The sequence below is a fragment of the Plectropomus leopardus genome, chromosome 22 (genome assembly GCF_026936395.1).
Source record: "Plectropomus leopardus strain MGB_pleo_1.0 chromosome 22, ASM2693639v1, whole genome shotgun sequence".
NCBI classification, from domain to species: domain Eukaryota; kingdom Metazoa; phylum Chordata; class Actinopteri; order Perciformes; family Serranidae; genus Plectropomus; species Plectropomus leopardus.
In genome coordinates, this window is record NC_142197.1 from 21,075,338 (window position 1) to 21,093,070 (window position 17,733).

Genomic DNA, 17,733 nt, shown 5'->3' on the forward strand with positions numbered 1-17,733 from the left:
TTTGAGTCCACATACATGCAAAGGCTTTTGCACATAAAAACACTGGGACTCATACAGACCTACATATGGACAGACATAAAACACGGTGTTAGTCACATAAAGAGATGCTCAGTGACCTGTTAAGAGGCCAGGATTGATCATCACTATCAACTTATTGATCACTTTGATCAATCCAGATGTCAATAGTACTCACAGGGTAAGAGTGGCAGATAGATAGTGAGAGTTAATGGATGGTTGACAGAATTCTAACAAATTATATTCTCGCATAAACAGAGTAAGGAAAATGTATGCCTTTATTAACAAAATTGGACATCTTTTTTTCATCATGTGTCAACACATGTTATTTAGGACATTTTTCCCCTTTTTTTAAAACCATTATTTACATTTACCACAATAGCATATCTTTATATTCTTATTGAGGCTGCAAAAGCCAAGAGATAAAAATTGATTGAAATAATAAAAACTGTTTTCATTACCAAATTTCATCATTGATTCGTTGGTTCTACGTTATGCTCAGTGAAAACACAGATGGAAGGTATTTCTGTCCATTAACATTTGTTTTTAAATTTAAATCAACTTAATTTTATTTAATTTAAACTGTAATTGTACGTTTTCCCACCAAAACAGACACAAATCTGCCAGACAGAACAAATTTTGCTAAAGCTAATTAGGCTAGCTGAAATTAGTTGGGAAAGACACTGGGGTATGAAATATTTCAAAATTATTTCATGCCATTTGACAGTCTTATCTGACACTTAATTTCTTCACAACCGAAACTTGAGAAATATCTGATCAAATATATTTAAAAACATTTTCCTTTTGTGCTTAGTGCATGGCTGTACCCCCAATGTCCATTTGTTGAATTACTTCCTCTGTTCTTGTTGCAGCCTTGTCTGAGCTCTTTATATTACATTACATTTGCTTATTTTATCCTATAAGCTGTCTGAAGGACCACTGTACAAAAGGACAAGAAATGATTTTTGATTTTTCAATAAAATGCTAGAAATTTGAATAATCAAAATGAAGAATGAATAATAAAATTAGTGATTGACAGATTAATTGATTATCAAAATGGGATGTTTGTAAGGTGATGTTTTTAATGGTTAGATGTGAAGAGAACTTTCATACCACGTCCTGGTCGCCGTCTGTTCTGTACTCCTGCTTGCTCTGGTCTCGGCCCTGCAGCCTCTGGTAGGTGACAGTGTACCAGTCGATGGTTGTGTCGTAAACCACGCGGGGACGCTCCCACGTCACCACGATGGTTGTGTCGTTCTGGGCGTCAGCCTGAACATTTTCTGGCTCCGAGCTGCAGGCTGGAGATGGCAGAGAGAGAAAAAAAGGGCAAGATTGATATAAACTCTGAACATTTATCACTGAGGATATAATGCAGACAACTCAATAAAAAACCTAATTAAAGGAAATTAAAAAAAGACAGGACAAGGTGCAAAAGCAAATGGATATCTAAATGTGAACAGCACTGAAACGGTCTGTCACGTCTCACTTTTAGTTCAGCGTTGCTGAGGTAACTTGATGTTAATCGACGGTATTGAAGAAAATAGGAATATATTTTAAAAAGCCCAGCTCAGGAGCTGACTGTGGCAATGAGTGGGAGTTGTACGCATGTGTGTGTGTGTGGAGGGCTGCATGAATTTGTTACAGGCAAAAAGACCCTTTTCTGAATTTCTGAATACTTTATTTCAATTTCAAAAAGAGCTGCAAAATAAATTGCCTGTGCTCAGAGGAGCAGGGGCACAGAACTACAAAGTCGAGCTCCCCGGCAACCCAAAAGACCCACTTTACTTGAGGGTCGACTTTATGAAGATGGAGAGAATTAGATCTTTTGATGATTCGTGACTAGGATGACCTTGGAGTACGGTGTTACAGCTACAGCGAAAGCAGACAATGGGCAATATTTTCAGTCATGGAAAAAATAAGATTAATGCTGTGATTTAATTCAATTTTCTGCACCATGCTGCTGAAAATTTGGTATAAATCTGATAGGTGACGATATTCAGAGCTTTGGAGGAGGGGGATTGTGTTCTGAACTCTTTGAAGCCTAATAAGAAAAAATATCTTCCAGAGCAAAATCACAACATGCTTCATCTGCTGGGAGTTAATAGCGCTGTTGATCAATACCAGTGTCTCAGCCAGTGCTGGGCTGCTGAGATCTCTGCCACTCCCACCTCACTTTCTGGTCTGTTTTATGACTAGTAGACGAGTAACAGTTAACGACTTTCAGCTCTGAGAGTGTGGCATCAAATTGAGCTCATGGGAATGTAAATGGGAAAAAAAATATTCTGTAATTGTGTTATCTAAAACATGAATGTGAACCCCAAATCATAAACTGCAGTCTGATCAGTTCTTATAACCCATATAGGAAGTTACTCCATGGCCAAAGGCACGAACCTCTTCCACTATGTCAAAACAGGCTCAGCACACAGAAGTTTGAAATGAAACTAAACTAAGAGCTGAAGGTGGAGAATAAATGTAAAGGCAGAAAAAAATAGAAATAAGTTCTTATAAACAATAATTAGATAATAATCAATTAACACGACTGCAGCTTTGGTTTAAATTGCCTTTGTTTTGTTTATAAAATTTCCAGATTTAATTACTGGTATTATTTTTAGGGTGGCAACTGATGATTATTTTCATTATTAATTCATCCATCAATGTTTTTTTCAGTAATGGTTTAGTCTATGAAATAAGCAAGAGAAAAAAAAAGGAAAATTACAACCAGCAAGGTCAGTTTAGAGTTAATTTAACTGCTTTATTCACTACTGGATAGTTTAACCCTTAATAAAGTATCTTATTTTACAACATGTCACAGATTAAGTATATAAGAGATAGAATTTATTGAAACTACAATTTAACTAGTGACTTTGGTTGTCAAATAAATAGTGTTGTGTCTTTACATAAAAGTGAAGTAAATGCACTCGGGGCATTTGTCTGAAATAAAATTACCCGAAATGACTTAAAGTGTGTAAAAATTACAAATAAATGATGGTGAAACAAAGCGTTGTCTGATGACGTACTGGGTGTGAGAACATCCTCCACTCCCGTGTACGAGGCAAACACCTGACCCATAAACTGCTGCTGCTGCTCCCTGAAGTTGTTCTGCAGGTAATCCGTCAGCATCACATATCCAGCCTGCTCCATGGTCATCACCTCACAAAACACCTCCAACTGAGTACAGAGAGAGAGCCAGACAGGCAGGGAGAGAGGAGAGATGATAGGTGAACACAGAGAGTAGCAACAGAAACAAAAAGAAGAAAGACGCGTCTGTTGCATCTTCCCTGTTTCTATGCAGTTGCCAAAACAAACCGAAAACCGACGCTTGTGTCTGTGTTTAAGAGGCTTGTGTTGGTGCCAGGCGGAGGCAGAGAGACAGCACTGCTCTATTTTTGGTTAGCTACGATGTGCACATGTCATGCCTTGCCACCCCCGTTTCAATCACGCAAACACAGAAAAATACAAGCACGCACACACACACACACAAACACACACACACACACACACACACACACACACACAAACACACACACACACACAAATCTGCACATAGAATATACACACAACATCTTTCATGACCTCATTCATTCTCCATTATTCTGCTACATAATTGATGATTATTACACAGATGATTTCATTCAAAGACGTTACTCAGAGGTTTTTAAACATCTTCACCCCAGAATCGAGCTGCTGAAATGTTAGTGTCCACTCATGTTGTCACTGCATGACAAGTCTTTGTTACAAAATCATACCACTACAAAAAACCCTATTCCGTAAGTTCACATTTCGACTAAACCTGTCACACCGCATCACTTCAGTGTGAGGTTTTGTTTTTATTTTGTGCACAGATGTCAAAGACAGCTGACCTGAAACCAGCCACAGACTACAAGAAGACACGACAACTGCAGGCAGCAGCGATGTTTGTCTTCTTAAACTGAAAACAAACCATTGTAAATTTCCATTTTTTTTTAAAATGACCTTTACATAATCCAAAAACCCAAATAAACTTTTCTTTATTCATTATCTTGAATATTAAGAGTTGAACATTTGCATCATAAAGCTTACAGGCTTTCATCAAACAAACTGCAACATCAATTTAGTGGTTAGAGCTGCTGTCATTGATTTCAAAAGAGGCTTTTTCATCACAACTGTCGGCTGTGCTCGAGTATGATGCAAATGCATAAAGTGGAGATGAAACACCGAACAATGAGACTGTGGTTTGTTTGATTTTTTTACTTACGCAAGATATGACACTGTAATAAACTTGAAATCCACCAAGATTTGCCAGAAAAATTAGACAGTATTTCATGTTTTCCCCAGTATGGCAGAGCAGTCTTTCCACAAGCTAGCTGGTGATAATATCAGCATGCTTCGTCTCTGTTGTCCGCTTGTTCATAAGTAGGAGTTGTTGCACTGGGCTTGATAGACTTGATACTGTAAAGCATATTTAGTCCTTTGATGACTGTTTTGCTCTTTTTTAATATATACTGTTTTTTTTCAGCCAGAGTAGGAGATGTTTCAACTAGAGCAGTGCACGAATGAACAGGAATTAACGTAACGACCAACATGTGTCCCGGTGGTGGTGCAGGCATAGAGTGCAGGTTTTCCATTGGATTTTGGATTATTGCAGAAAATTAGCTCTGTGGCAAACAAAGGTTTTTGCTTGGCATTATAATCTTTTTGCATGGGTTTTCTCCGGCTTTATCCCACATTTGAAAGACATGCAGGTTAGGTTAATTGGGGACTCTAAATTGCCCGTTGGTGTGAATGAGAGTGTGAATGGTTGTCTGCCCTTCGATAGTCTGGCAACCTGTCCAGGGTGTATCCTGCCTCTCGCCCAATGACAGCTGGGATAGGCTGCAGCCCCCCCGCGACCCTTATGAGGACAAGCCATTTCAAACAATGATTGAATGAATGAATATAATCTTCACAAATGAACACCACTTATAGGATTTTAAAGCCTACATGCAAATGCCAGACATAAAAAGCTAACGTCAGGCTTTAAATGAGCGACAGCATGATCGCATTACTTCATTGTCACCATTACAACACAGCTGTAAAGCAGCAACCGTCTTTTTTAAGACACATAAAAGCTTCACAGCTGACAAGTGGGGAATTTACTGATACATTTTATATCATAGAAGAAAACTTTAAAGTCTCTTCAGCTTGCGTTAACCATGGACCTTATTTCAGGCATCTAACCAAAAACCCATTAAAAAAAACCCCATTAACTTCAAGATGAGGGAACCAGGAGCACTAAAATGCTCATTTATTTCCAGGTTTTAGGATTCATTACTGAGACACTCGCCTGGAGTTTGGAATTACTTATATGGATCTACAAAAGCGGGAGAGGAGACATTACAACAGCAGTGAGGAGTAAAACTTTCGGTTTGTGATCTAAGGCAAAGGTAACGTCATCAACCAGCCTACATTACAAGCTGATTCCATCGCTTTGAGTGAAGAGCCAGCAAGATCTTGGTGGTGTTTCCACATTAAGGATAACAGATTATTATGTACAGAAGAGGATGGGTACACAAATGCAAAACCCAACAGGCACCACCAGAATAACTGGATAAGTTCTTTTTTTTCTAATGGTGAGAAATACTGTTTCTTTATTTTACTGATGCTTTTGTGATGCAAAAAATTGTCTACATTTGAATTTGTTTTCTTGGTGGAAATGATTTTGATCAGGACATGAGGTGACTTGTGGACATGACCGCTGGGTTAGGCTAGCTATGTTAGCTGCGGTATGATAACGTTAAAGTAACTTTATAGGCGTCTTGCATTGTTGTAGTCTGACAGCTCAATAGATTCTTTTGTGAGGTTCGTCAGCTGCAGCAACCAGTCATTAAATGTCATATTTGTCAAGTTCAGGCAGCTTTTTGCTGTCACTTTGGCTGCGTTTGTCCAACTCCATGAGAACAGGTCACTATATTTGGTCTTTTTAGCTCAAAAAGCACTGGAAGTTGGTTTTTAAACTTGTCCCAGGTAATTTGCATCTCTTCAAAACTCTCAAACTCCATTGTATTCACACTTACACACTTATTAGGTTAAAAACTACTTAACCTAGACTGAAGTACAGTGTTGTACTCACTTTTCCAAATAAACAACTATTCTCTATTCTCACCACCTAATTTGTTGAAGGATGGCTGTACCCTGCTGGGAAAAAAAAGTGAAATACTATCTATTTTTCTTGCAGATCTCGGTGGTTATTAAGTTTGATTGCAATGTCACATCTTGCCGAAGGTAAAAATTAATATATTGTTTAGTGTTTCATCTCAACTTTAGGGGTACAATTGGGTGGCAGGAGTGAATGAGTCAAGTTTTTCTTTATTCCAAGACTTTCTACTCTTAATGTAATAAGCATGAGTTCGTGGCAGCAAACAACTGTGTGTGTGCGTGTGTGTGTGTGTGTGTGTGTGTGTGTGTGTGTGTGTGTTTGTGTGTGTGTGTGTGTGTGTGCGCGTGTGATAAAACCTACTGACCTGTGTTTCTGATATGGCCACAGTCTGTTTAAAGACGACCCATTCCACCGTTTCCGAGCAGGGAGGAGCAGTGAGTGAGCCGTTGTAGATGTAATATTTATCTGTGTTATTAGGCAGCAAGGACCGTAAGGTGAAAGCTTCCATCGACCCGCTCTTACCTGGTTAAAACAAACAAACAAACAAAAAAAAACTGTCATGACTAGCAAAATGTCACAACAAAGAAATGTTTTGCACAAAGCTGTAAGATCACCTGGGACAATCACTATATGTTCATTAGGTCTATGATATCCATCATGATTTTGTTTATAAGACAATCTTTTACAGTTTCATCATGTAGGAGAGAAAAGTGTAATAAAATAAAGTTTTGTTGTGAATATGTTCGCAGCATTTTTGCATGATTATACTCTCACTTACTGAAACAACACTGCTTTACAGCTACAGTTGGTAACTTTTATAAAATAAACTTTGCATATTTGTTTACTGTTTGTGTACTGTCCTGAGAAAAGTACATGAGACAGACTATTTCTCACCTCAAATTCAATTTCAGAAACATATTTCAATGTACTATTAAGCTGCAAAATTAGAACGTTTGCTCTGGCTGTGGGGCGGTGCTGAGTTTTTAGTTTGACTGTTTTTAACGTGGCAGCAGCTGGGACGGATGGGGATTTCCATTTACAAATTCCTAGAGACAAATGTGTCCACCTGAATCCAACGCCATTTTAAGTCCATCCTGTTTCATTTGCCAACCTACTTGTTTTACCTGGGTTTTCAGCAAAGGGCGGACTGAAGTTAATGTCAGTTTGTACAATATCTTTAAACTCTCTTGCTTTTCTAGATTTTATCCATATCATAACAAAAAACACATTTTGCTTTGCTTTTTTCAGGGACAGCATTATCAGCATCATTCAGAGCTCGGGCTATATATGTTTATAAAACACAAATATTCTCCTGAACGCAATCAGGATTTTTTTTTGATTATCAGAAAATACATTTTTTTCTAAACAGCTGCACATAGCCACTGTCTCTTTTAGAGGATACGTGTGAATTTTTACCCAGTATTAAGCCAGACATAGTATGCAGAAGTGACATACCAAACCTGCTGACAGTGTTGACGGCGTCTATGACTGGTCTGAAATTCTCGCTGTCGTCCAAGCTGATCTGCGGAAAAGAACATTCAGAAAAAAAAAAACAGCTGCTTTTCATTCTAATCCATTCACAGACAGTCAAATATATACTTTTATTTGAATCACTTCACTTTTTGTTATTTGAGGAGTATGATATTGATCTCTAACTCTGGGGCAAAAACCAACAGGTGGATCTACCTCAAAGAACACAACTACTGCAGCGATCCTCCCTCCTTCCCTTATGGCATCGTCCAGACTTTGAAAGTCATCTGGATCATAACAGTAGATTTGCATCTGAATGGGAGCAAGAAACAGGCAGGTGAGATGAACTCAGGCTTTACTTGTAGATAAATGGATGAACAATAAATGTGTTGATGGATAAACAGATGCTGTGTATTTCTGTACCTCCAGAGGGTATTTCATCCCGTTCAGGCTGTGTTCAGACCCATCGGATGTTGCGTTGCAGCGCCCCCAGTGAAAGGTGATCCTTCCAACACGAAACCTGGAGCTCAGCCCTCCTCCACTCACAAAGAACTCCCCCTCCACACTGATGGCCACTACAACACACACAGGCACTGTAGTTTAACTTTAATGTGAACCACTCTGGTTAAGGAGCAAAAACAGGAAATGCCAGTGAGGAGTATTACTTAAGACTGTCAGAGTCATTTTTTCCCTACAACAGGCATAATCAAGGGGATGTTTGAGGCCTTTGTTTGATTGACAAGACTTTCTGTCTCCAATACTCAGCTGTGGCAGTTGCCGCCTGGCCATCAGGCTCTGAAGCTTTGTCCAATATTTGAATCCTCTGGCTAGTGTTAACTTACAGTCTCAAAACATTTCCTCAGTGATGTAAATTCCACATTTCTCCACAGTGTAAAGTACACAAAAGTTGGATGCTACTACAATTTGGATATATTTATGTGTTTGTGCATTAAATCTGGATATCCTGCTGGTGTGTTGGCAATGTATTTTGGCCTTTGACATTCATCACACAAGTGGCAATTAAGAAAAACAATAATTAAGCCTGCATTAACGGATTTTTTGGCCTCTTGAGAGCAACCAAAGCAACATTTTACAACGGCATTTACACCTTCATTATAGCTGGAAATGGAATTCGACAGCACTTCCTATCACTAAAAACCACATAATAAAGCTTCTAATCCAAAAATCTTCATAACTGGACATGTTCCAGCAGGAATCTGATCCAAAATTGGGCTAATGTAAATGCTAATGTAAACAGTTGGAAACGGATATTGAAAATGGTCTGAAGATTGTCGTTTAAGCTCACAGGGATTAATTTCACATTTAATTTACCTCATTATTTAAAACTTTGGCCTCGTTTAATATGAACACTTCCACAACTGTCACTTTTTATGCATGACAGAAAATGCACATTTATGTAAACTGTGACATTATCCTTCTATATCAGAGTTGACAATTTCCCTAAGTTCACTTCACTTCCTTATATTTGCCTCTTGGAGCCACATGTGAACTTCAAGTAAACAATATCTCATAAGTTACTTGAAAATGTTATGATGCTCAATTTACTTTATTAAAAGGATAGCTCACAGCAGGATGTGCCAATAAGTATAGTGAGACTGTGCAGGCCACATGTTTCTCTCATACTATGACAGCTGTGCAATATCTGTTTTAATGTGCAATTTCCTCTCTGACTGCACAGAGAAAAAGATTAATTTTGGCACCATTAACGTATAGAGGGCGCACACACACACACACACACACACACACGCACACACACACACACACACACACACACACACACACACACACACACACACACACACAGAGCGCAGGCTGTATTTGAGAGATGGTGATGATAGCTCAGACAGCTTTCATTTGTTTAATATCAGGCCAGACATCACTTCACACGCGGTTTCTCCTCTCACTGTCTCCTCACGTCGTCCTCATTTCTCTCCCCTGCTCTGTCTCTCTCTCTCTCTCTCCACATTTTTCCTTCTTGCTCTCTATTTGTTGCTGCTTTTCTGTTGCTCAGTTTCATCTCTGCCTCTTGACATCGATCTTTCTCCCCATGATCTCTCAGTACTGCCGTCCCTCTGGTTGCCTCTCTCTCAATTACACGGTCTCTCTCTCCTTCTCTTTCATTGTCTCTTTTTAATCCTCGCTGCTCCTTTCTCTCATTAACCTCTGGAGTTGTGAATCTTTTTTTTTCTGCCTCTGGAAAGTTAAGCTTCTTTCCATATGTAGGGATTAAGATGTCGTGTTTTACAGAACTGGGAGAATGTCAAAATTATTTACCTTAGATTGAATCTACAACATACGGCACTATATCTTCCTCCTCTGGTTGCTGCTTTACTATGGGTTCGTCTGGGATTGAATGGAAAAAGAAAAGGTCTCTCATCTTTTAACATAAGTGAAATAGCTTGTGGTCTGATTTCCATCTTGAACTGGCTAGGTAAAAGAAGTGACTTGAGAAAAGGTCAAATAATACTTGATATATCTAAGATTTGCTTCTGAAATCAGATCTAGAATTACTGCCTGGCCTGCATGCTTGACTCCCCTGCATGCCTCTACAAACAACTGCACTTTACAACCATTTACATCCATATCTGTGAAAATGTGGATGCTTTACATACATTTTTAACTGGGCAGCACTGAAGATCTTTGCAATACAATCAGATTAGCAATCCAAGATTAGCGTCACCAATTCATCTGAACAAAATTCTCCCTTTCTGTTCCTGAGACATGACGTTGAGTAATGGGCAGAAAAATGTTTAGGCAGAACATTATGATGTGACAGTGAAGTTGACCTTTGATATCTTTAATATTTCCTATTGAACATTTGTGTGGAATTTTGCCATAATTAGAATGTGAATTCTTATGCTATGGCTAAAAAAACATGTTTTGTGAGGTCACAGCGACCTCGACATTTGACCTTCCTTCACCAAATTCCAATCAGTTCATTCTTTGGTCAAAATGGACATTTGTGCTAAATTTGAAGAAATTCCCTCAAGGTGTTCTTAAGATAACAGGTTAACAATTATGGAATAAACTTAAGGTCACAGTGACCCTCATCTGTGACAACCAAATGTTAATCAATTCATTTCTCAGTCCAAGCAGACGTTTGTGCCAAATCTGACGAAATTCCCTCAAAGTGTGCTTGAGATATCATATTCATAAGAATAAGAAAGACGAGGTCACAGTGACCTTTGCCTTTGACCTATGGTCACCAAAATCTAGTTTGTTCATTGTTTAGTCACAGTGGAAGTTTGTGCCAAATTTGAAGAAATTCCCTCTAGGTGTTTTTTGAAAATGAGACAGACAACTTGAAAAACGAGCTATTACAGGAAAGGTACATCAACAGAAGTGGAAGTTTACCAGTCTTTCCATTGTTGTGGATGGTGCTGGACTCTGCCGTCAGTTTGTCCCAGCCTTCTAGCTGTAGGTTCTGGTACTGAAGCCTTACTTGGGTAAAAGTCTCATCAATGTCCACAGGAGACTGTCTGGCACTGTTACAGGATGGGTACTTCTTACCCCAATTGCGCTGGTTCAGGGCACCTGTATGTGTGTGTGTGAGAGAGAGAGAGTAGCAGATAAGTAAAGAGAGGCAAACATGTTCAAGGACTGCTGATCTGAAAATGTCAAACTCCCTGAAAGCTTGTTATAAAATCTCTGTCTCTTTCATCTGCTGTCAACAGAAATTCAGGAAGCTCAGCTGTGTTGAGCTTGAAAAACAGAGCAATCCTGTTTGCTTCTAGAGTTTCCTCTAAATATAAAATTCTGAGACAAAGAGAGTCTCAAAATGACTTAAATGCAGTCATGATTTATAGATGTCGAAATGCTGCTCATAGCACCTTTAATATTCCTGTGCAATACATGCAGAAGTGTGTTTTGTGGTTTGAAATCAGTGGGGCAACTGTTCAATAAGCACAGCTCTAACGAGGGCAGATGGTCAAACTGTAGGTGAAACATGACTGTTTGGCCTCAGGTCACACTTGATCCTAGCCTCTATGAGTGTGAGTGTACATTGTTATTGCATGAGTGCATGTCTCATATTCTGTGTTGCTTGTGAATTGTTTTTTTAAGGGGGGCTGCACAGCATGACTTCTGTTTAAACTTATTGATGTGGTGTGTGTGTGTGTGCGTGTGCGTGTGTGTGTGTGTGTGTGTGTGTGTGTGTTTTAACAAGGCTGCGCTTTCCCCATGAATAATGCAACAGTATACGAACAGCATCAGGACAAACACACATTTAAAGGAAAACATACAACACAAAAACCCAATCAAATTAGATAAAATAAGAGGCAAAGTGACACTCTTCTCCTTCAGTGTTCAGAACACATTTATTTAACACAAACGCTCTTAAATATCACAAGCTCTGCCTCAAAATTGCTGTGCATTTTTTATTTATGAGTGCATGTCTGAATCTACAATTGGTGTTTAAATTTAAGGACGTGCAATTGCTGTGTATGTATGTGTGTGGTTTATTCATGACTGCATGTCACACTATCTGCATTTACATCTTCTCACATGATGTGTGTATACTTATGCTGATAAATATTCTATTTTTTGGAGTATATACGTGCAGTGTCTTCACATTCATTGACATGCAGTGTGCGCATGTGTGTGTAAAATATTCATCTATATGTCCAAGTTACCTGTGCACACTCCGAACAGCAGTATATACCTGTGTGCAAGCATGAACAGCTACTTCCATTTGCATGAGTGTGTGTATTCATTTATTGTGCATGCATGTATCCGCACCTAACATTCAGTCATGTCCTCCAGGTATATTCAAGAGAGTCTCTGCTTTAACTCATTTATTAAGCTGACAAACAAGTATAAATTTTCAGAAATCTGATCATAGTTGAGAAAAGATCTAAGGTATAAACCATCAGAACACAGAATAATTGAGAATTTGGTTTAATTTTAAGACTAAGGCAATAAAAAGCTATGCTCATTGCTCAATATCTGAAGAAACAGTCAATTCATATCATCATAAAAATCACGGTCAAAAGATTTAACAAAACACTGTGGCTGAGTTTTACTTTGAAACACAAGGTTCGCTTTGTGTAACTCAATGCCACATTTTCTAGAGATGGAAATAGATTCATAATATCTACTTTATTTGTGCAAGGTGAAGACAAACTGAATAATGGGAATGCATCATTGGACAATTCTTTTTCATCGCTTTGTCTGTGTGTGTGTGTTTCCAGTTACACAGTAAAGACAATGGGGTCTAATGGGGTCAGAGCAGATGGTTTAACTGTAACTGGTCACACATGACTTAATAGGTACTAGCTTTACATTCCTCATTGTGTGTGTGTGTGTGTGTGTGTGTGTGTGTGTGTGTGTGTGTGTGTTCAACTGAGTCAATTACATGTTTGTTGTACTGTTGCCTAGTTTGGCAGCTACAGTTGAACTTGTAGAGATAGCCTGAGGAGTAAAGGGGTAAAGGGGGAAAAAAATCGATACAGCAGAATATTGTGATATTTTGTGTGAAAATACTGTATCGATACACTGACACCAAGCATCGATTTTCCATGACATGAATTAATCCAATTGCAAATTGTTTTTTCAGTTCTACTAGATGCTTTTTGCTGCAATAAAAATATTTAAATGACAAATTGTATCTTTAAAACTTTATTATCTTATCTTATTAATGAAAAGGTTTTTTTTGGGACATTTTTTTAGTTGAAAAAAGGTAATAAAATAAAATGTCTTTATAATACTCAGCAAAAAAGTGTTGAAAATCACAATAATATTTTATCATGACTAAATTAATATGACAATATCGTATCATGGGACCTTTAGTGATTCCCACCCCTAGACAGGGTCCTCACTCATTTTCATGATCAAAATTTCCAAACTTTTCCATGTTTTCAAGGATCCAAAAAAAAAAAAAAACCCTTTTGTTTCTTGTCTGGCGTTTTTTGTCATATCATATTCAAACTGATTCAAACTCTTTTCAAGCTGGCCAGGCATACATGAAAGGAGAGATGAACCCAGTGAGAAAATGTCAAAATGTAGGTGATAGATAAATAAAACTAAAACTAAAACAAATAAACACACACAAAAAAAACATTGTCACACAAACATATATTACACTTACATTACAACAGACAGAAAATTATTTTGGAGTTATGTTACATCACATACAATGTTATCCATGTAGATTATTCTTTTTATTTCATTATACACTAGAAAATGCCATGACTTTTCCAGGTTTTTCATGACTGTGGGCACTCTGCCTAGAGGATTATGGTAAACATGTTGGGTAAGTTCACTGGTTCAGCAACATACAGCCATATTTTATTTACAGGGGTTGTTTATTAGTCATTTATGAAGTGTGTATGAGCAATAGTTGTTTATTTCCTTCTGTATTTGACAAAACTACAACATAATAGCTTGTTGAAAATCTGATTGTTGACCATTAGATGGTATTCACACAACAAGCAACCAATCTTTCACAATTTATGGCTTACAGACCAAAATGGGCACATATTAGACTTCGGTAGGACTGTTGTCAAAAGTTTTTTCTGAGCAAACCAGAAACCCAAACATCAGACACATAAAAACCATAAAACCATACACCTAGTCGAGAATTTCATTAAAATTATGGCAATCTTGTATAAAATTCTGCACACAAACAACAGACCACGAAGACACAACAGAGTGAGGAAAAGATGGCAAAACCAGCTGAAATGAAGCTATTGTTGAGTAGCTATTAGCCAACAGTAAAAAACAGTAAGACCTGTGATTCCTGTTATGAAATGTCTGCAGAGTCAGAACCTATACAGAACCATTTGTAACATTGTCAGCTGCTTGTCTGCTGTCAGATTCCACAATTCCACACTATTTGACCTATATACTGCATTTTATGAGTGCTGTTACTGTATGTGTGCCGGGGGAAATGACTGAGGGTTGTCAGTGACCGCATCTGGCCCCTGCAGCAGCATCTGTCAGCATCATAACACATACACACAAACCTTGTACAGTCTATGACACAAACAAACACACTGAGTTACTCTTCTGACATTACGCTACCATGGCAACAAGTAGCTGACAAGTTGGAGAAAGGAAAAAAAATAAAATAAAATACACCGCCTAAAGCTAGACTTTCCTGTCTTCATTTAAATCCATAAACACACACACACACACACACACACAAACACACACTCGCATTCAGTCAAGAAGTAAAAATTAGATGATTAAATATGGAAATTGCATTTCATATCGCGGAGTTCCATTTGCTTTTTTTCACTGGATTTCCCAGAATAAAGTCTGCTGATGCTGCCAGTGTACCTATTGTTGTCAAATCCACATGGGAGACTTTTAAAGCAGAGTCTGCAATTTTCACCAGAAATTATAATCATCATTATATTTTGTTTTTCTCCTCGCTTTTGTCCTTTCTCCCTCCCTTCTCTTTCTCACTCTGGATCTGAATGTTAAAACAATTCCAAACAAACAGAATAAATACAGCACAAAACCATAAAATACAAAGTTTAACAGGAAGAATCTCAGCCGCCTGGGATTTTATTCATGCTCCTCTGTATAGTTGTCAAGGTGAAATCTTTTTTTACATCATTTGTTTAAAATTTAATTCATTTTTTTAATCTCTGAATTGCAAAAGACAAACTAGAATTACCGCCTGGTGGTTGTAAGAGCACGCCTCTGTTCCTGAGTTATGATGTTGAATAACGGCCTGAAAAGTGTTTTGCACACCACAGTGAAGCTGACCTTTGACTTTTTGGATATTAAATGCCATCACTTCATCATTATCCTATTAGACATCTGTGTGAAATTTTGTAATAATTAGCATATGAATTCTTGAGTTATTGCCAAAACATGTTTTGTAAGGTCACAGTGACCTTGGCCTTTGACCACCAAACTTAAATCAGTTCATTCTTAAGTCCAAGTGGATGTTTGTGTCAATTTCTAAAAAAAATCACTCAAGGTGTTGTTGAGATATCTCATACACTAGGATGGGATAGACAGATTTATGAATATGCAGACAACCTAAAAAAACTTAACGCCTCCAGCCACAGCTATCACCAGGACGCGGGCATAAAACAGAGTCAAGATGTCTGTAAACTTTCTGAAGAAACTTTGTGCATTGCAGCAGCTCAAAGAGCAGTCAGCTGTTAAAATGGTCAAGACAGAAACCATTTGCACCTGCTGCTGCTCTTTTTACCACAACACCCTGATCATTTCAGCTCACCCCTCATTCTCGAGGGAGGAGAGGTGAGACGTGAGAGCAGGGGTGCGTGCAGAGGACAAAGGAGAAGAAAGGAGACACAGCAGCAGAGGACACAAAGGGAAGAGTGCAGAGGCGAGCGGAGAGGAGGTGATAAAGAAAGACTGAAGAGAAGATACAAGAGGGGAAAGAAAAGTAAATCAATGAAAAATGGTATACGAGAAAAGACAGGGAGGACAAAAGGAAAAAGAGAAGACAGAAAAGAGACACAACAAGGAGAGTGAAAGTCTGTGTGTGTGTGTGTGTGTGTGCGCGTGCGTGTGTGTACACAAACTGATGTACGGTACAGATGTGTTTCATGCAAATGTACAAAGGGCACACAGACACACACAAACATGTGCGTGTGCTCACTGTCTCTCTCTTCCTGCCTACGCTTACACCAATTAGGCTCCCTTGGATGGCACACACATGCTCACAAACACAAACACAAACACAAACACACACACACACACACACACACACACACACACACACACACACACACAGAGGGAGCTGATTTCACCCTCTGTGAAAAGGTTCTGCACTGCTGAGCGAGCTAACTGTTCAGAAAACATGCAGGATTATTAAATTGAATAATGTAGGGTTTGACTTTTTTGGGGACTGTCTGCTCCTGTTTGCATCACTGCTGGCAAAAATAGCTGAATATATATCAAATATTAAAAGCAAAAAACGGCTGCTGGTGTAGTTTAACCCCACAGTGGTGCTTCTGAATCTGCATTACTGTCTGGCTGGCAGAACAAACACAGCTGAATAGTCTAAACTCATTTCATGCATGCCTTAAAGGTTCTAGATGGAGCATTTTAATAATTTAGATAAGAGCAACTGATTATTTGCACTGTCTATTAATCAAGCAATTATTTTTTTGATCTGTCAGTTTGTACATTAAATGAGAAATTCCTACAGCTCAAAACTAAAAAAAAAAGTTCAGTTTATAATGACATAAAAAGGGCACAAAGAGATGAACCGCCATACTGTATTAATACAGCACTAATTAGTTTAATTACTATAGAGTGGTGAAGGGATGACGTATTTTTGTAGGCCAAGGAAGTTAGCATCGCACTGGTTCCTCGTCAAAAACCTTATGGGATTTTTTAATGGTATTTTCAGTAATCGCCAAAAATAAACTGTGATGAACACAAGTTTATAAGACTTACACGTTTTGTTCGGCGTGATAATCTTCGCAGATGAACACCAATTTTGTGTGTTTTGAAGCGTAAATTAAATCACCAGAAGGAACAAGCTATTGTTAGGCTATACACAAACTATATCGCGGTCGCACGACTTCAATGTCACCACTACAAACTACACTACAGGTCACATTTAGGAGACTTTTGAGGGACCGCTAGACTGATGAGATAAGAGTGGCTGAGATGCAAGTGACCACAAGTAATCTACCTGAAATAAAAGTTGTTCAAAAACCGTTCATCTAATCAAGTTCACACTTTGTGGGTATACTGTTGAGGACCCAAGGAAGTGCAAGCATTGAATGTGAGCTCTTGAGATCTATGGGAAATGATTTTGTGTTTCCTAGGATAGTGAAGATGTGAACTGCCCTACACTGCCTTTCTCTGCCTCTGATTTGCTTACCCTGACATTCTTACCCTCACCGATGTCAGTCCTTGGTAGGACCTAACCAATCCTACCAACAAAGGTAGCAAGTACTAGCCAATCAGAGAAAGAGTAGGATAGGTCATGCCTTCGCTATCCAAGAAAATGCAAATTTGCAGGACATATTTATAGTGCATTATGTACACATTGCATAGCATATTGAGAGCCTATTAACTGTTACACCACTGAACAGCATGCTGGATACAACTTGCGCTCCGCCGTTTGCTACAGTTCATTCAGAAAACAGATGAAAAAAGAGACAGAGACATGTTAC

General features: G+C 38.4%; 1 protein-coding gene across 3 annotated transcripts in view; it reads right to left on the reverse strand.

The window, feature by feature from the left end:
- ptprz1b (protein tyrosine phosphatase receptor type Z1b) overlaps positions 1-17,733 on the reverse strand; it is an 80,618-nt gene that overhangs the window by 22,361 nt on the left and 40,524 nt on the right. For all 3 annotated transcript variants that reach the window (XM_088072465.1, XM_088072464.1, XM_088072463.1), the window contains exons 3-9: positions 10,976-11,155; positions 8,024-8,175; positions 7,817-7,912; positions 7,586-7,652; positions 6,495-6,652; positions 3,033-3,183; positions 1,129-1,313 (exon numbers count right to left, since the gene is read on the reverse strand). In XM_088072465.1, coding sequence (XP_087928591.1) covers positions 1,129-1,313; positions 3,033-3,183; positions 6,495-6,652; positions 7,586-7,652; positions 7,817-7,912; positions 8,024-8,175; positions 10,976-11,155 — 989 coding nt within the window. The remainder of the gene's footprint in view (positions 1-1,128; positions 1,314-3,032; positions 3,184-6,494; positions 6,653-7,585; positions 7,653-7,816; positions 7,913-8,023; positions 8,176-10,975; positions 11,156-17,733) is intronic.